This window comes from Neolamprologus multifasciatus, chromosome 16, assembly GCF_963576455.1.
Source record: "Neolamprologus multifasciatus chromosome 16, fNeoMul1.2, whole genome shotgun sequence".
In the NCBI taxonomy this organism is placed as follows: Eukaryota; Metazoa; Chordata; class Actinopteri; order Cichliformes; family Cichlidae; genus Neolamprologus; species Neolamprologus multifasciatus.
The window spans coordinates 5620935-5639936 of NC_140454.1; the positions used below are offsets into that span (position 1 = coordinate 5620935).

At 43.6% G+C, this 19002-nt stretch overlaps 1 protein-coding gene across 1 annotated transcript in view; it reads right to left on the reverse strand.

The window, feature by feature from the left end:
* The window catches only part of LOC146500099 (rho GTPase-activating protein 20-like), a 34004-nt gene that overhangs the window by 7742 nt on the left and 7260 nt on the right, over positions 1-19002 (reverse strand). Inside the window, exons 3-13 of the mRNA XM_085135821.1 lie at positions 15197-15373; positions 13947-14096; positions 13356-13397; positions 13023-13107; positions 12788-12865; positions 12487-12553; positions 9931-10134; positions 5726-5916; positions 4972-5136; positions 4153-4256; positions 3519-3708 (exon numbers count right to left, since the gene is read on the reverse strand). Of these exons, the coding sequence (XP_084991947.1) occupies positions 3519-3708; positions 4153-4256; positions 4972-5136; positions 5726-5916; positions 9931-10134; positions 12487-12553; positions 12788-12865; positions 13023-13107; positions 13356-13397; positions 13947-14096; positions 15197-15373 (1453 nt within the window). The remainder of the gene's footprint in view (positions 1-3518; positions 3709-4152; positions 4257-4971; positions 5137-5725; positions 5917-9930; positions 10135-12486; positions 12554-12787; positions 12866-13022; positions 13108-13355; positions 13398-13946; positions 14097-15196; positions 15374-19002) is intronic.

Genomic DNA, 19002 nt, shown 5'->3' on the forward strand with positions numbered 1-19002 from the left:
CTGAGGTCATACATGCACGCTATCAATCAAACGGTGGCGCTCGTGATCAACAGCACCCAGTCGATCTGAATTACGTCCCAAATCCGTCTGTTTACAAACGAAACATCATTTAAAACTGGATGATGTGGTTATTTATGACTCGTTGAACTCGTTTTTTTTATTTCTATTTTCTATAAAAGGAGTCATATTGCAGTTGCTCACAGTTTGCTGCCGCAAAGTCCCGGAGGGTAAATTGCTCTTCCAGCAAACTCGGGTCGGGTTTTTAAAGAAGACAACTAAACATGTGTGAACAGGGCGCGAGTTTTGGGAACTTGCGATCAATATACGGGACCTGCCGCAGTTCCAACCACCAAAAACAACAAAACAAGTCCCTGCCAGACCTTGGCAATGATTTACATAGATCTTGTTGCAAATCTCTCCCCTGACACTGACTTTTTACATCTGCATGGGAGGCAACAGAAAGGTAATTGTTGATTTTCAAACAGAGCTAACATTAGACGGGTATTTAAAGTTGATCCGCCTCCAATATTTTGGATATAACATATCTGATCAAGACTTTTTAAATAACCCAACACTGACAACCTAGGTTTCTTTGGAAAGGAGGAATTGTGGACATGATAAAACACCTAGACCTTGGATTCCTTCTTTTTGTTCTCGCTAGATACTGGATCTATAGATCTATCTATGGATAATGGCATTAATTAAATTTAAATGTTACAGAAAACAGGTGAGAAAGATCCTCCAACCGTGTTATGGGTGTTGACTTTGCATAGTAGGGCAACTTCCCTGTTGGCAACACGCGTGTTTCGAATGAAGCAAAGCTGATATAAACCAGCAGCGTAAATAGGAGGCGAGCATCAGGAAGGTGTAAAAATCTACCCTGAATCAAATCTGTGCATCCATCCACTGTGGCGACACTCAGCATTCCTCACTGTCACCCAGTGAGAGTGAGCACTGCTACGTGATGCAAAGCACTGAACAAAAGGAGCCTGTGGGCATCCAGGAGACTTTCACTTATTCATCCATCAGCAGCCCATTCAGAACCTCTTGTTCACCTCGGTGAGATGTTATCTTTAACTCTCTCAACCATTCAGAAAACCAGGAAATACGAACTCCACGCATCATTCACAAAATATGTATCTGTTGCATGAACTGCAGATTCCTACTGTCAGAGTATACAATAGTACTGCAAGATTTGGAAGAAATCTTCCAGTATTTGGGTGTATGTGCGTAGAAATGCTGCAACTGTGCACGCTGGAAAACCATCCGTGCAGCATTCTGAGCTGGGTATCACTTTTCTGTGATTTTACTATAATATAGAAAAGCAAAAGTTGCATTCTCCAGAGCCAAGCCTGAGGAAAAACAACTTCTAAATGATTTATCTCTTCCTGTCGCCATTTAAAGTTAGATGCAAACTGCATTTACCTCAGATGCTCTTTAAGGGATATGTTCAGCCCAAAACCTTTAAATTATATGCTTCATGAAAGCAGGAGGGACACGAAGGCTAAACTGAACTGGCCAACAGTGAGCGCAGACATGGGTGAAAACCGGCCAATACACATCCACGATCCCCCAAAAAAGTTTTAAATTGGCCCCTGTCTTTGAGTGCAAGGTGGGAATGTTAAAAATTCGTTTCCCCCCCAGAAAATAGCCGCCTGTCCTCGAGACGAACACACAAATATGCGGTGTGCGAGGGGGAAAGTGTTATCAGGGGAGTATTTGTGAAGCTGATATTTAAGTATTTGTGGGTGATGAGGGTATTTTTTGCCAACGAGCGCTTATGTGAGTGTGTGTGTGTGTGTGGAGAGAGAAAGAGGGTGTTTCAGTGACACAATTTTCCACAAAAACATCCCAGTCCTCAGATTCTGTAGGAAATTCTTTGCGTGTTTTCTCAAATGAACCTCAACCACTTCTAGACAAACACATACACATATATGCACGCACACACACACACAGATCGGAAAAGATAAGCAAAACAGCCACCCAGTGAGATTATGTGTAACTAAATAACTGTAACTTTCCAAACAGACCACAAATCAGCAGACTTTGTATGCTTAGGGTTTCAGTGACTATATGATGGGCTCTGGTGGGCGAGGGGCCTTCCTATGTGGGCTCTGGCTGTAGAATTAAGCCAGTCCAGGCCAGAATGGTTGGCTAAGACATACGGTTGCTTCACTGCAGACTTCACTTTCTAAACACAAAAATACAGAGAAACTGCAGTGATATTCATGCATCAGCAAGAATATCACTGCAGACTCTACTCCAACATCGTCACAAAGTAGTTCGAGTAAATTAAATTTCCTGTTTTTGTTCTTGTTTTTCTTTACAATTAACGAGAATTAACCCCGGTGACACTCACCAAACTAGATGCTGTGCATATGTTTCTCTATACGAGAAGCTAAACTTGCCGAGTCTTGTTCTAAACTCGGGGATTTGAAGCTTAGCTGAATGTAAGAGGCTTATGAGTAACTGTCAAAGATCACATGTGAATGAGACTGACAGTGCGCGTCTGTGGGACGGGGGTTTGCGTGTGCGGTACTGCCGTGTGGCAGTGGGTCCGCTCCTGATCTGAGGTGGGCGGTCACGTCCACGGGGAAAGCCTTCAGTCTGCAGACAAATGGCTCTCGGCCTGACGTGAAGTATGTGAGCACTTAGTGTACGTGTACGCCTGTGTCAGTGAAGCCTCTGTAACTTAACTGTCAGTCAAATTCAGGTCTCTGCTTGGTCACGAGCAGTTTGCTTCTGTTTTTTCCCTCCAAATGTTAAATTCCTCGCACTCCGCAAACTGCCTGTGGAAGCAGATCAGAGCACTTTGGCTTTTTGAGAAACGCATTTTCTTGCGAGCGGGATGATAACAATGATACTACTCCAATCTCTATACATTAAGAACATTTAGCTGCAGGCAGCTCAGGGTAGTATGTAGATGGGAAACAAAGGAAGTAGGTCTCCTTGCTCTGTGTAACTTAATCCTCCTATTAGCACCTCTGAAAGTCTTTAAGTTTCGTGCTGTCTCGTTTATTTTGCATGTACAAAAACCAAAGTGTAGAAATTTGTGGTTTTTCCAGAGGTTCTGTGCAGAAGTATTTCTTGGCCCCGAGCAGGCAAACTGCTCCGCTGTTACACTGAGACTCATATTAATCCAACAAACATCTCCCTCAACTCTCAGCAAGAACGCTGGATAAGCGTTTTCCCCCAACATGTCATATTATTGTACTAAATGTGACCAGCCAAGATTTTATATTTGGATAAGTCTCTAAAGCAGGGGTAGGCAACTCCAGGCCTCGAGGGCCGGTGTCCTGCAGGTTTTAGATGTGTCCTTGAGCCAACACAGATGATTTAAATGGCTAAATTACCTCCTCAACTTGTCTCGAAGTTCTCCAGAGGCCTGGTAATGAACTGATCATTTGATTCAGGTGTGTTGACCCAGGGTGAGATCTAAAACCTGCAGGACAGCGGCCCTTGAGGCCTGGAGTTGCCTACCCCTGCTCTAAAGCGTCCATAGGCCTGTCCCGTCTCACCTTTTTAGTGGCCTCCCCTTCCATCTCAGGGGTGCTTGGCGCCGGAGACCAGAGCATGCTGGGAGCAATGCAGACAGACAGGTTGAAGGCGTTCATCTGGTTGTCGTCGGCACTGCCCTGTATGCAGTGGAGTACCGCGATCACGTGTCGCAGCAGAAGCAGATTCTCACTGGGAAGGAGGTGGAGGAGCCTAATGGGAGTGGGGCAGGAAACGACGGGAGGAGATGAGATCAAACACATTACAAAAAACATCCTCGGTTCCCGCTTCTTCCTTTCAGTACGGCTGCTTGTTTCTGCCCGGACGAGAATTTCCACTGTTGCTTTTTTTCCTAAGCAGAAGGAATTTTGTTTGCTGCTACTGGAAATACACGCATCCCTGCTCTCTGTTTTTAGTTCTCATTCTGAACATAAACTGTAAGTAATTAAAGGAAAAAACCAACAGCGTCTAAGGTGTTGCTCTACCACAGGCACCAGAACAGCCATTTATTCAATCTTTCCCGTCCTGTGTTGCTGACTTATGTAAAATGCGCGTAGGATTTGCATCTTCTTGTCAGACACTGACAGCTATAAGATTAGCAGGACGATCATGGCCTTAGATATCGCATATTTTAGGATTTCAAGAGAGATCTCTTACCTCTGGACAGCTGGTATCCTCTCCTCTCCTCCTTCCATCGCTTCCATCCACTGGTCATACAGGTCCACGCACAGCATGCTGCCTGGGATATTTCGCAGGAAGTCCTGTATGCAAAACGTTTATAAGTGAAGCTGAAGAATGCCTTATACTGACAGACAGGCATTATAGACTGGAAACAACTGTCAAAGGGATTTTTGCTGCTCTCACTTTTTTATGGCTTCATCTGTAGTTGTGGTTCTTTCGATCGTAGCTTGGTGGTCGTGTAATAATAATCACTGAACAAATCCAATTATGTTAGTGCAGTTTTACTTGTGAAATTAAAGTTAGGCTACTGATACAACAGGTAGGAGTTGTGATGATTGCTGACAGTGATATATCTTGCTCAAGGGTACTTTAGCATGCAGACTGGAGCAGCCAGGGATTGAACCAGTAGACTAGTAAATGACTTCCTCTCCGTCCTGCAATTTAAAGGGCTACAGCCACCCCTTTATATCACAGGAGGTTGACAATCCTTGCACTCTATGTGGAAAACAGGTGAAACAAAATTTAAAAAGGGAGTTGGACCATCTCTAAAAAAATAAATAAATGAAGAAGAAGAAGGCCCGAGCTACTCCCTGGATGCCCGACTGTATGACAGCCGTTTGGCCTGGATCCTGAACAATGCTGCACCTTGTGTGTGCGACTGGCCGCCTGCCTGGCTATGCAGAGACAGATTATCCTGTCTGGACTAAGGTGACTTTGGACCAACATCAGTCGTGCCTGTTTTCAGTTTCAAACAAGAAAGAGAGACGGGGGGAAGAGCTGTGTGTGTGTGGTTACCTTGAGGACAGCAGCGATGACGAACACAGACTGGTGTGTGATCTCCGCGTCCTCGCTCCCACTGTCCAGCCTGTCTCGGAGCTCCCGGCAGGCTTTTGCTCCAGCCGAACGCCTGAAGACGCCTCTGGTGTATGGCCCCTCCAGGTACAGAAATGCCAGCATGTCCTTTGGGGGAACATCGAAACAGAAGGTTATTAAACAACAGTTTAATAACAATGTCCTTTGATGAAACAGGAGAACTTAATGTCAGAGATTACACAAGCGGGAGCTTAGGAAACAGGCCCTCATGGCAGAAGGCATTTCATTCCACTGAGGTCTTAATTGCAAAGAATTCCTGCCAGAATTTTTATCTCGATTTCAATTCGGCACCTCCCTTTAACAGATTCTTCTGTGGACCAACAGGAGGAACGTGTCTGAATCAGTGTTTCTACAAAGAACGAAAGAAAGACATCTCTCTTAGAGGACACCTCAGTGAGAGGGTCACTCACTCACATTAAAATATATTCTGCTTCCAGGAAAAAAAATCTGATTTAATCTAAAATGGAAAATGGATCCGCCAATTGTTTTAAGTGGTTGGTGGATGTATTAAAGTCATAGAATAGTAAGATTGCAGCAGTAGAAGTCAAATAAAATTCTCCTAAAAATAATCTACTTTCTCACACCCTCAAGTCTCTCGTTCCCTAACTAAACAGTCAAACTGTGTTCCCTCAAGTCAGGGTCCTGACCCTTGTTATGTGAACTCCACTCGGCTTACCATGACAGGTTTAGGCAGGCCGTTTTCTGGAGAGCAGATGGAGCTCAAGGGCTGCCCGAACAGCCGACCGTGAGCGGCGGAGAGCAAGGTTGGGGACAGGGGCACGCCGTCCAGCTGTGTGCTCGAACCTCTCCAGAAAGGCCAATTGATCAGAGATCTCTTTCTCTTAAAAGACTTCTGCTGACCAGGCTCTGTGGGTAGGAAAATAAAAATAGAGGTAGGAGAACTTTAGTTTGAGATATAATCAAACTTTTGTTGTTGAGTAATGGATGGCGAATGCGCCTCAAGGTACGTTCAGGAAACCAAACTGTTTGATTCACAGAGCTTCAAAAGCGCAGACTCAGAAAATGTTTCGTAATGTTTACTTTTGTGGGCTTGAATTTCGGACAGAACTGCTTACGAATTGCTCATCAGCGTCAGATGCAGGAGCTTTTCATCATGCATCATGCTAACGCGCTGCTCATGGTTGAGAAATGAAAACCAATGAAAGCAGATGTGACAGACGATGGTTTACTCTGTTTACTCATGCGGGTGCGTTTAACAAAAACCTCATAGCGAGCTGATATGGGTCACATCTCTGCTTTCCTGTCTCAATAAAGGCTAAAAAGAACATGTGCATGTGACTGCGTGTTCCCTTTCCTAAGTTTTTGCACAGCAGTGCAAAGGCACAATGTCTGCCTGTGTAGTTCAAGCACCAGCTCAGCATGTTTTTGCATAGCACGTGTGCACTGAAGTGCCTATAAATAAGAATGTACATTTACTTTAGCGTGTAATTAGACATCTAAAATAAACAAGCAGTTTAAAAAGCTAGTTTTAGCATGATTAACTCTCGTGGAGCGCATTAGAATTAGAATTAGCTGCTAAACAGAAGAAATGTATATTTAATAATGACTTAATTTCTTTGTGTTTTGGACTGCTGATTAAATAAAATGTCACTCCGGGCTGAAATGCATTTAAAAAATCTTGATTCATATCACAAATGTTATGATAATGACTCATTCGTCACTAATTGTGGCAGCACTGCCTTTCTGAGCCACCGCCGACGTTTTTAGACGGGCAAAATGTGCAAACAGTGCATTAAATCTCTTAAAGGGCCATTGTAGTGAAATGTAATTGTAGCAGCTTTGAATTGCCAACAATCTTGAAATGATAACATTTATGTTATTAAGCGTCTGTGATTTGTATCCAAGGGTGGGACTCAACCTAACAAACAAAAGATTCTTTTGGTGGGCGGGGCACCCATCGGCCCCGAAAGGGCCCTCAGAATACACGGCATACCTCACATAGAATTCATTATTTAACAATCTGCCGTGGCGTGATGCCCAAATACACTCTGGAACAAAGTTCAACAGTAACAGATTTACTGGCCTGTTCTGGCACTTCTCCGCAGGCCTTCGCCATCACTGAAAAAACATGACCTTGGTGTAAATCAGGTGTTACATCATTACAGCTCTGGAGGCAGGGAACCGTTTTAGAGACAGTGGAATGAGGAAACAGACACAGACTACATGTCTGGATGGGCAGTCTCTGTCATCTTCTACTGTGTTATAAAACAGGTGCTAGAAATGGTATTTCTCTTCACTGACAATGAAACTACCACAGGCATGACTACACAGTGACGTCAGTGTCCTGTAAAAGAAACCCCAGATTACAGGTGTTGACATGTTAGTAGTTTACTTATTTAATTTTTAGGCAAATGGAATAATCTTTCATCTTTGCATAAATGCAATAATTCTATTGGATTCTTAGTTTTTCAAATTAACCAAATCAACACTGACGGTGTAGCTAGCTCCAGAGGATGGGCCAACCTGGCTCTGTCAGTGTTGCCAACTTAGCAACCTTGTTGCTATACGCGAGTTTTCAGACCCCCTTAGTGACTTTTTTTTCCCAAAAAAGCGACTAACTACGGAGCCCCGCAGGGGACATGGGAGAAAAAAAAATTAAGACGGACTTTTGCGAGATCTCGCAAAACTTTTGCAAGATCCCGAGTTAGTTTTGCGAGATCTCGCAAAGTCCGTCTTAATTTTTTTTCTCCCATGTCCCCTGCGGGGTTCCGTAACTAACGACAAATATGGCGACTTTTGCTGGTGTTATTAGGAAGACGTATGACCACTTTTTGACGTGAAAGCATGTATCGCTCTTACTCTCAACAAGCAGCGGGTGCTACCGTGGGCACCTCGCGGCGGATAGTCCTCACGCAACACTCCCCCCCAGCTGCTGTCAGAGCAGGAGACGTTCACCCCTACACGTCCTGCAAATGAATCTCCAGTGAGCGAAGCCGCTGCTCCAGCCCTGACTGCAATGACGTCAGTTCTTCTGCTTTAAAACTACTTAAAACACACACACACACTGTTTTGTGTGTCTATGTGTGTGTGTAACTCCGCCAGAGGGCCTGTTTTGGGTCACTTTTGCGGGTAACAAGCCCGGATAAAGGAGGAGGGTTGGAATGATTTAAAAAACAATAATTAAAAAAACAATAAAAGAATTTAATTTGTAGTTCTAAATATATTCAGAATGCATTTAGGGTGTTTTTTTACTCACTTTACGTCTCTTCCAGGATGTTATTTATCTCCAACAGCGTAGGTTACAATTACATAAGCATGACAAATTATGCAAATTAGGCGATGACGTCATTTAGCGACTTCTAGCGACTTTTAGGACAACCAATAGCGATTTTCCTTACTGAGGAGTTGGCAACACTGGGCTCTACTGAACTGTAGGGAATGAATGCTTTGACAAGCAGACTTTAAGCCACTTCCAGGGGTGGACATGCCAGTAATATGGTTCATATTGTAATGGGAACATAGAAAATCTCTTCTTGCAGTTGAATGCACAACAATACCTGTTTTTATATAGGTCTAGTACAAAATCTTAGCTCATTTTTTAAGTGCTAGCAGACTGAGACAGCATAGATCTGTGTTGCTGTGTGCAGTAGTTCTTTATCCACGTTCAGCCTCACTCTCTGTTGCTGCCATGAGCCACCTCAAAGGCTTTTTGTCCAGTTACAGTATCTCCCCAGTAGACCGGCACAAACTGGACATGAAGCATGTTGGGGAACAACTGGAGGAGTTTTATTTGTCATACACCCGCTAGTTGTTAAACATGTACAATTTCCTGTGTGATTGTTTGAGAATAAATGGCTGAAATGAGGCTTTTGTCAGGGCTACAAGCCAGTAAACACATATTCGTTAGCTTTCTGGTTGGGCGTGAGCAATTAGGCATGTATGGTGGCGGGGCTGTTATGGAGAGATTACGTAAGACCCTGTTGTGCCTGAAGCAAAGGAATCTGAGGCAAAGCTTGCGGTTGGCAAACTGGAGCCTACTTGACTGGAAAACACACATTTTTTTTCTCCTCGGCTTCTTCCCGCCACTAAACCTCATCATGTCCTTTTTCCATCCTGGTCTCCGTACCCGCAGTTCATCCTCACTCCTGTCCACCGTCATGTTGTTTTTCTTCCTCCTAATTTATCCGTACCTCTCCGCTTTAAGCTCCAAGTTTCAGTCTTTTGGTCTGCAAATCCTCTGGTAAATCCTCTCTGCCATAGTTGTCTGTTTCTTTTTCCTTCACCTCTACTGACCTTCCACACTTACTCAATAGCTGTGTCATCTCTTTCTACTTTCCATCTTCCTATTCCCACATTTATCCGGTCCTTCTGGGGTTTCTTCCTCTTTGTCTGTCCTATGTTTTTCTTATTTTGACACCGCGTCTGTTCCAACCCCTGCTGTAACCCGCCACTCCATTAAAATGCTCTTCCCACCGTCAATGACGCCTTTTCCTCCTTCTTGTCCACCTGCTGATTCAAACCGAGGACTAAAAAACCTCAAAGACGAGCACAAACATACTGAAACGTTTTATATAAGTGGAACTCGCTCTGGGAAGTACTTTCAGTTCTGTATTAATACTTCTGTATCCTCATATTTCCTCTTGTGGTTTCACAGTGAATTAGATTTATGGATGGATTCTTCACAGTGACCAACCATGTACTCAGAAAACCTAAGCTGCCACGGTAATGACAAAAACAACAATGTTTACTTCTCTCACTTCATGAATCTTCCGTGGTGCATGAAGGGCCATCATCAGAATGCTACCGTTTTAAACCCCAAACGATTAACTTTAAATACTTAATGGTGGGTGTAATTTTAATACCTACTACTACTAAACACAACCAAAATACCAGACACATACTGACTATGAAATCCCTTACCTAAAAGTTGAGTCTGCCCATGGACAGCCTTGTTGGGTTTCAGTATAAATTGGCACTGCGTGTCTGGAGGGAGACACTGGTCCAACAGAAGAACCCCTGGGCAGTCTGTGGGACTCAGCACATCCTTCCCTCCTCCAAGTCCTCCACAATTGCTCCCACCGTCTCGAATGTGGCTCATCTTGATGCTGAAGGGAAACTCGTGGCCTGAATGAAAGGTCAAAGTCTAGAGTTTAGCGCTGGAGATCCTGGTGTGTGCAGTCTGTGCACCTCACATGATGCTTTAAAAAAAGGGGGCATATGCAGCATTGCATTTTGCAACACAGCGTCATAAATTCTGTGTTTGCATGTCAGGAATTCTGTGTGGACTACAAAACAAAAGATTATGGTAACACAAAAAACCCACAAGAAAACCACGTCCTCTGAAATGTTCCCAGATGGTGAGTTTTGAACCACTGATGCATGCATAGAAGTGAGAAGTGGAGAGTTTTTTTCTAAATACCCATTGAGGAAGAGACGCTGTGTTTCTAGATGTCAGTAGGTTTTGTTATTCACCACATCCTACATCATTACCCAACTGCTGAACTACTTCTTTTAAGGCTGCCTTTAAAAGGGAAATATTTTAAGGTAATCAAATTCAGCCGTATCTATTGTGTGTCCCCGATGTGACTGGAGACCCGTAAAAACACAAGAAAGAGACGGTCTCCTTGTTCCTTTTCTCTGCAGATCAGAAAGTGTGTGTCTTTGAATGAGGCGCTCAGATTTGCAGCTGGTTGTGACATCAAAACTAGATAAGCACATACCCCAGCTGGTCAGCAGATCTGCCAGAATAGGACAGTGAGCCATTGTTATTTCCTAGCTAGAGCAGCTTCTCCAAACTCAAAGGCCAAACTGTTTGTTCTACGAGCACAACGTGCCAGCAAGTGTTAACAAATTACGCGGCTAATGATATCAGAAGGCTGAGGGAGAATAGGAAATTATGGGAACCAGTAAACAAAAGACTATGTGTCAGTTACTGCGTTTTTTGTGTTTTCTTTTGTTCTCTGGTCCTTACTGACCTCAGATTACCATTTTTACTCTGCTTACTTCTACCCTTCTCTGTACTGAATTTTAAAACCCATGAAATCCCAGCAGGGTCCCTCTTGTTTCTGTGCTTTTCATTTTCTGCTGTCAGACAACACCGTGCCTATGAAGTAGCACGCGCAAACCATGTTCCAAGCTTCCCCTCTGCACTGATAAAAACCTGATTTTATAAATCATGATACACGCACGGAGGCCTACGCTGTGCAATGATTTGGCCTCATTTAGATCTAAAAGGATCACTTAAAGCAGAGGTGTCCAACTCCAGGCCTCAAGCGCCGGTGTCCTGCAGGTTTTAGATATCACCCTGGGTCAACACACCTGAAGCAAATTAGTTCATTACCAGGCCTCTGGAGAACTTCAAGGCTGTATCCCAATTCAGGGTCTGCAGCCTTAAAGGCCGCATTTTAAGGCCGATTACGTCACAGCGACGCGACGAAGGCTGTCCCAATTCGAAGGCTGCTCGAAATGCAGCCCTCAAATGCGTCCTTCATTTCCCTGAATTTTAAGGACATGGCGGTGTAGACTTCGTGGCCCAACATATCCCAGAATGCATAGCGCAGCGGTGGGTGTGGATAATTTTGCCGAAAAAAACGGCGGATGAGGGGCGCCGGAAGAGTAAACTTTAAGTAAGTACTGAATATTATGTCACTTATTTATGTGCAAATGTTTAATAACAAAGAACATTAAAACATTACTGTTGGCCACATGTCGGCAAAGTCATGTGACATTAGTGACGTTTGTACTAACTTGGTTTTACAGCCTTTACTTTAAAATATACGCCGTTCAATAGCTGAGCTTAATCTTACAGAGAATGATCAAAGCTCATGTAGAAACAAACAAACAAATGAACAAAAGATTTTCTCCTTCATTTCTGTCAAACAAAGCTGTATGAAACTTTTCCAGCTGTTAGTATCATGGTTGCTAGGCAACCTGGGCAGCGCAACCGAGGCTAGACCGTCCCATTTCACAAGCCTCGCACTTCCAGCCTTAGCGGTCTTTAAGTACGCGGCCCTTGAGGATCGTTGAGGCTGCGTACTTTAAGGCTGCAGACCCTGAATTGGGATACAGCCCAAGATATCTTGAGGAGGTAATTTAGCCATTTAGATCAGTTGTGTTGGATCAAGGACACATCTAAAACCTGCAGGACACCGAGGCCTGGAGTTGGACATCCCTGACTTAGAGAGAAAGGCAGAAGCAAAAATGGCTGCATCTGATATATGAATGGATTACTGCGCCAATTGGCTGCTGCAGTCATTCATTCACAGAGCGCTACCTAAAAAAGCCGTGGGCATCAACGGCTTAGTTGGATTTAAAAACGCAGATAAAACTGTGGGGTCTTCATGAGGGCTGAAATAAAGTTCTGTTTCATAACCAATTCAAGGTACCTGTGAGATAAACTCATTAAAAAGGGGTATAATGTGACTGCTTTAAGCTATTTTTTATACAGTTTTATACAGTGATGTCAATAGGGCTCACCGATAAGTGGATATGGAGGGTCATCCTTAATGGAGCTCACCCACAGCCGGTGGTCTTTAACGCAACCCTAAGAAGAGAAAAAGAGAATCGCGTTTAATGAGATTGCAAAAAGAAACCTTTTAGTAAAAACTGCTCTGACACCACTTCAGCCATCAGGTTTTGCACTGTTTCCCAGAGCTTGTGAATCCCAAAAGGTCCATTACTGAGAGCCTCGAGAGAGTTCTGTAGCATCGCACGACCAAGTTTAATATCTAGCGATCATCAATCACTGGATCCTGAACACAGGTCTTCGGTTACTTACTGATATGCCGAACTGCAGCAGAGCCATGCGGATGACTTCAGTGGTGCTGTCTGTGTTGCTGACCGCAAGCGTCTTGGCCTGGTGGAAACATTTTTGGGTAAACGTCACGGAAATATGTAGATGTTTGTGTGATCCGTAAGTTATAGTGGTGCTAGAGATGTTATTAATTACCCAAATAGCTGTTTTTGTGCTGACGGAGGCAATAAAAACTCACGGGAGATGAAGGGAAACTTACGTATGCACAGTTTCCAATATCCTTTGCGAAGATTTTCAGAGGAATGGTCTTTGGGTCGTCCTTCTCTTTTCCCTCACTTATCCGACTGAGTTTGGTGGAAAACAGGGAATGGGAAGGAGGTCAGTGTTATAGTGAGAATATTGTTTTAGAATAACGCTTTTGTATAAGTTATAATACAAAAAATTCATGCTGTGGAGGCTTCAGCTTAATCATTTTATTCTTTAAAATCAAATCCTTTCTGGCCCGTAGAGGGGAATCAGATTTGCAAGGAAGAACTTTAAGCTAAACAAAGCATTCGGGCCAAAGAAAAAGAACTTTTAATCAATATGTTACCTGTTGACGAGCGCCAGCCACTTGTCCTTAGTCTCTTCAGAGCTGAAATGAAATCAGTGATGTTATGAAACACAATCAGAGGAGAAGTAACTGTTGCTCTTGCTTTGTTATGTAACTCCCGCCGTTAAAAACCAGACTTCCCCCTGGAGCCATGACTGGATTCCTCTTGATGGAAAATATAATGGGTGTGTTTGTGAATGGGTACACAGGTGTAGATGCTGCTAAGGCAGGTGCAAATATACGGCGCTGAATACATCTGTACGTGCTGCATGTTTGTGCCTGTGTGTGGTTGCTCGCTCTATTTTTACCGAGAACAGCTTTATGACTGAAAGCTGCCTTTGTGCTTAAGCTTTTTATGGATTTTGCGGTGGGCTTCTCTACTATACTGTACATCTGCACCTCAGTACATCGCGTACTCTTCCAGAAATATTCAGGAGTAAGCGGTTAACGGACTGGCGATGAATACTTTAGAGGAAATTGAGTTACCTCGAGCTTCTCCTGTTTGATCGAATCGAGATAATTTGAGAAAAACATGGCTACATTTCACCTTCTAGGAATTCCTATTCTTGAATGTGAACAATTTGTACATACCTGAAGGTGGCTACACAGTTACAGGTGGGCCAGCCCATCACGAAGCTCCTCTCGGGGTTCGTGCTTCCTTCGCACACTTCCTCCATGCAGTTAGCCGTCCACAACTCGCAAACCCGGACCTGAGCCTTCACCTTGAAATGAGTAGGAGACCTGCAAACAAGCAAAACAGATAATGCAATAAATGCTCATATCTATCAACTGGTTTCAGGGTTTCAAGGCATTCCACAAGGAACTTTTTGGGCATTAAGTGTGGAATCTGACTTAGTTTTCTTTAAATAACCGATGTCCATAAACCTCCTGTGGCATATGGCAATCAAAAAAAACACTTAATATAGAAGCAAAATATTAAAAGATTCAGCTATTCTCAGACGTTAAACACAGGCACGCTCAGTAGACATGTATTTATGCGCCACAGCATCTGTAATTATCGAGGGAGATGATCCAAATGCATACATTTGGCAAACAAACACATACTCTCTGCTTTATGGATATAAAGGCGCGCGCACACAGACACACACACCGCTCAACTTTTTAAAAATTTCCCCTCCTCCCTCTCGCTATCGCTATCTTTCAAACACATACACACCAACACACATTCCTCTAACTCACCCTGGGTTCAGCCACAATGTATTAAAGCCAATTATAGCATACACTCTCTCCACTGAGAGGGTCAGCTCCGCCCACTGGCACATGACTCCCAGGACAGACCGCAGCCATCCTGCTGTCTGCACTGAGGGGTTTGTGTGTACAGTAAGTACATACTGTAAGTGTGCAGAGCTTGTGTGTTTATGTGTATGTCTGAGTGTGTGTGTGTGTTTGTGTGGACCTCAAAATTGTCTGTGTGCTCTTTGCTTTCTATATTTGAATGTGCTTGTGTTGTGTAGTTTGTGGGTGGGAAGCCCCATACTTTAGGCCCAAGGCGAGCCAGTTTGGCTTTGATCTGAGCCAGGCTTCATATGGATTTAATTGGCTGGGAAATAATTATATGCTGGGGGAAAAAATGAGCGACAGAGTAGTAAAAGAAGCAGGAGAGTATGTAAAGAGAGACAGGGGGAAACTCCGTCCTTCACAAATTTTTATGACCAGCAGAGAAACAACTAGGAACAATGAAATGTTGCACGGCCGCTTTTTGTTCCTATTTTTCCCTGTTTATGTCACTCTGTCTCTATTTCCTGTTCCGCCCCCTCTCACACTCACAACCACGTATAAACATCTCCCCGTCATTTCACAAACTTTTACAAGAAACTTACTTGGCCTTGGTGACGAGCAGGGTGTCTGTGAAGAGGAAAAGGTGTCTCTCCTGGATCTGCAAGCCGGTCTTTAGCTGTGTTTGGGCGTGACCCAGGAACAGACGGCCTGGACACTCAGCCAGGAAGGCCTGGACTAGAGGACAAGTCTCTGGGCTTACTGGCGTCAAGCAGCTTTCCCTGGGGGGGACAAAACCGAGACAACTCAGATGCAAGGAATGATTTACACTATTGATCCCCAAAGGAGAAATTTGTGGTTTGGAGTATGTGGAAGCATGCACTGAAACAACAAGTTTGGAAACACAGTTGGACTGAATTTCTCTTTGCTTCGCTCAACAGCTATTGCAAAATTGCCACAGAGCTCCTGAATAGCTCGCAGAAGCTGCCGAGTGACAAGAATAAAAAAGAGTGAAGAAACATTGTGAGCTTGAAACTCCTAAAAAGTGAGTTGTAATCCACTGTGAGGATAGAAAGAGGAGATTTAAGTAACTCGTCTGAGCAAGACACTTAAGAGAGTGTGCACCTTTCTTACTAATGGATCCAAATCAGGCTCCCCCAGCCCCTGAGATACCTACCGCCATCACGAAACTCAAGAATCAAATGAAAGACTATTAGCTTAGAAGGATGCAATTCAAACACTACCTCCCTTTAATTTGGATTACCACCAGGAAGACGTTAAGGCATAAAATTTCTGCCTGGCGTCGTATGAGGAAACTAGCTCCATCCCGTAAACACTGAGGAAGCTATTACGACTTTAAGGTTGGGAGCCAATGCTTTGCGGTTTTGAAACAAAACCCATGGTATAGCTAAATCTAAACAACCTTGAACGTTTTGTATTATGTTGGCCACAAGACCACGACTTTATTTCCACACACATTTGGTTTGGAAGAGTAATACTTTATTCTTTATTCCTGCATGTTTTCTTGTGGAGGGTTTTTTTCCTCCAAACTTATACAGAACGTGAAACAACCAGGAATCGTGTAAGTGAAAGCAGGAATCCCACGTAGCATGTGAGCTAAGCTGCGAAAAGGCTTAGCTGACCCTCCAAATAGCTCCAAATTTGAGCATTCCTCCTCATTTTTCTCCTCATTCCGACTCTTATTCCCAACGCACGTAATCTAACTAATACAAAAAAAGACAAGATCATAGTTTTAGAACATCAGGGAAATTGTTTGGCTACAAAGAAAAATCAGAAGGGCTATTTTTTAAGACGAGACAAAGTCATTTTTTAGAGGAAGAGGAAATCATTTGAGAGCTCCATCCTTTCCTGTTTATTTGGAGGTGGCTGATAAAAGACCCAAATATCCACTTACGTACACATTTTAAATCTTTCTCCGCTTTTCTTAGTCTCTTTCATGTAAACAGACGTGTGCAAACACAAACACATACACTCTAATGCATGCACACGCCCTCTTCTTAGGATAGTTTCTCACCCCTGATGCCTACCAGGACACATGCAAGGACACACTTTTCTGCTGCAAAAATCGGAGAAAGAACCAACATTTGGAAGCCGGGGAAGATGAATCGCTGATTCGCCAAAGTCCTTCCAGCTACAGCACAAGCGGTTACGTAATTAATTAACAAAAACCAGACGGCCACGCTAGAGTGCTTTCATATTATTTGTCTTTGTGGTCATCCAAAAATAAATTCATATGTGGGCTCAGTAAATTTAATTAGATTCAATGAATTTAGCCAGCAGAGCATCAGTGATTCAGTGGAAGATGTTGGCCTGCAGAACCAGGATCCAGGACGACTACACGGGCACACTCACAGCTTAAAAATAAATACTTTCTGTGTGACGCAGTTTCATTTCTTTTGTCTATTTACTCTTACCCTCCAGTCATATAACTAATGCATTTCTGTCTTTGCATTGCCTTCATAAAGTCTCCAAAGCACAGCTGATAGCTGGCTCTTATTAAATCTTTCGAGATGGCACCATAACGTAATGTTGCACACCCCCTAAAACAGAGAGGGACACCGAAATGTAGTTGAGAAATGCTTCTGTCAGAAGAGCCCACACACACACACACACACACACGCACAGATCAACATGGACAATAACACCTTCCTGTAAAGCCTCTTTCACATCTCACTTCCCCACAAAAAGGGCAACATCTTCCGTATTCACCGCACATCCCTTCCTCCTAAACGTTAGAGTGACAGCTGAATCGGACGGATGAACAGCTAATGGCTCCAATGTGCATCGTGTGATGTTGATAAATTGAGCGTCCACCCCGCCCGCGCATACATGGCCACCTTTGTTCAGGCACGGCTCCGTGAGGAGAACTGTTGACTTTCTAAAACACGATATGGGAGGGGGGGAGCGGGAGTTGTACAATGAGCCGCACAACGCCGCATACTAATGTCCCCGCATGAATATTTAAGTAGGAGCGGGAAACATTTCTGCATGAAAGTCTTATAAGCATAAATCACCCAGTCTGACAGTCACAAGTGAGTTTCGTTTACACAGCAAAAACTGACAGATTTGTGAAAAAATGGCTCCTAATCGTTAAACGCCTGATTGACGAGGAGTTGAGCGTATCGAGAAAAGAAAACGACATCGTGAAACCGACAGTGTTGGGGAGTAACGGAATACATGTACCGCCGTTACATATTTAAAATACCAAATATGAGTAACTGTATTCCGTTACAGTTACCGTTTAAAAAGGTGGTATTTAGAATACAGTTACTTTGTTGAAATAAATGGATTACACGGCGGTACTTTCCTGTTTCATATTGTGGCGGGTCAGGACTGTTTGGGTTTTGTTTGACAGCTACGTTCTGTTGTTCCAGGTGGCAGCGTTGCGGTTGCCATGGTTACAGGGTGACGCTCTCTCTCTGCGCGTTTCCTGGGTGAGAGAGCGCCTGTTGTTGTTGTGCTAAGCTAATAGGCAGAATGCTACAGGTATAGCTCTAAAGAATGTAGCATCATGGGCAGTGTAGTCCGTGCTGCAGGGAGAATGGACTGCCATACACGTTATGTGTCTGTGAGCGAGGGAGGGAGAAAAAGGAAAAGTACGAGCTGTCATCGAGCAAAAACGGGAGCTGGAAGCATGTAAATATAATAATAACCACTGCAGCCAAGAAGAGAGCCTGACGAGCCCAGTTGTAAGTAAGCTATTAAGACTCGACTGTACACCGTGTTCGTGTTTTCCTCCGAAACAATAAGTTCCGTTGCAGCAGCCTTTCAACGCCTCTCTCTGTCTCTCGCTAGCAAAGTTGACCCAGACAACAAAGTAAAGCTAGTTTTCAGCTACGAGCCCAAAACGGAACCTGACGTATTAGCCAGAGGTCCCTTTACTACGGTTCGGAGCCGCGGACCTTCAGTAACAGTAATAAATCACAGCAATAGTACATTCATGTAGTTGTAAACAGCATGATAATATATTAAGTAATCCAAAGTATTCAGAATACGTTACTCTCATTGAGTAACGTAACGGAATACGTTACAGAATACACTTTGGGGCATGTATTCTGTATTCTGTAATGGAATACATTTTAAAAGTAACCTTCCCAACACTGGAAACCGAGAACTACGAAGTTAAAAAGCTCGAGGGATGGAATTATAAAAAGTAAGCGTTACAGAGAATGAAGAGGACAGAATTTGTGTTCAATAAAAAGGCCATATTTGAATCACAAAGAAAAGCATCCTCGTCACTGAACCAGACTCTGTTAACTTATTGTGACGGCCCAAATGAAAACCCAGCTGCAGAAAGAAACGGAGCTTTTTCACGTGTAAAGAAAAGCCTGTGGCTGTGGCATCTCCTCAGCCTCGTGCAGCAAAAGCACACATGTAGTCCACCAAGTAT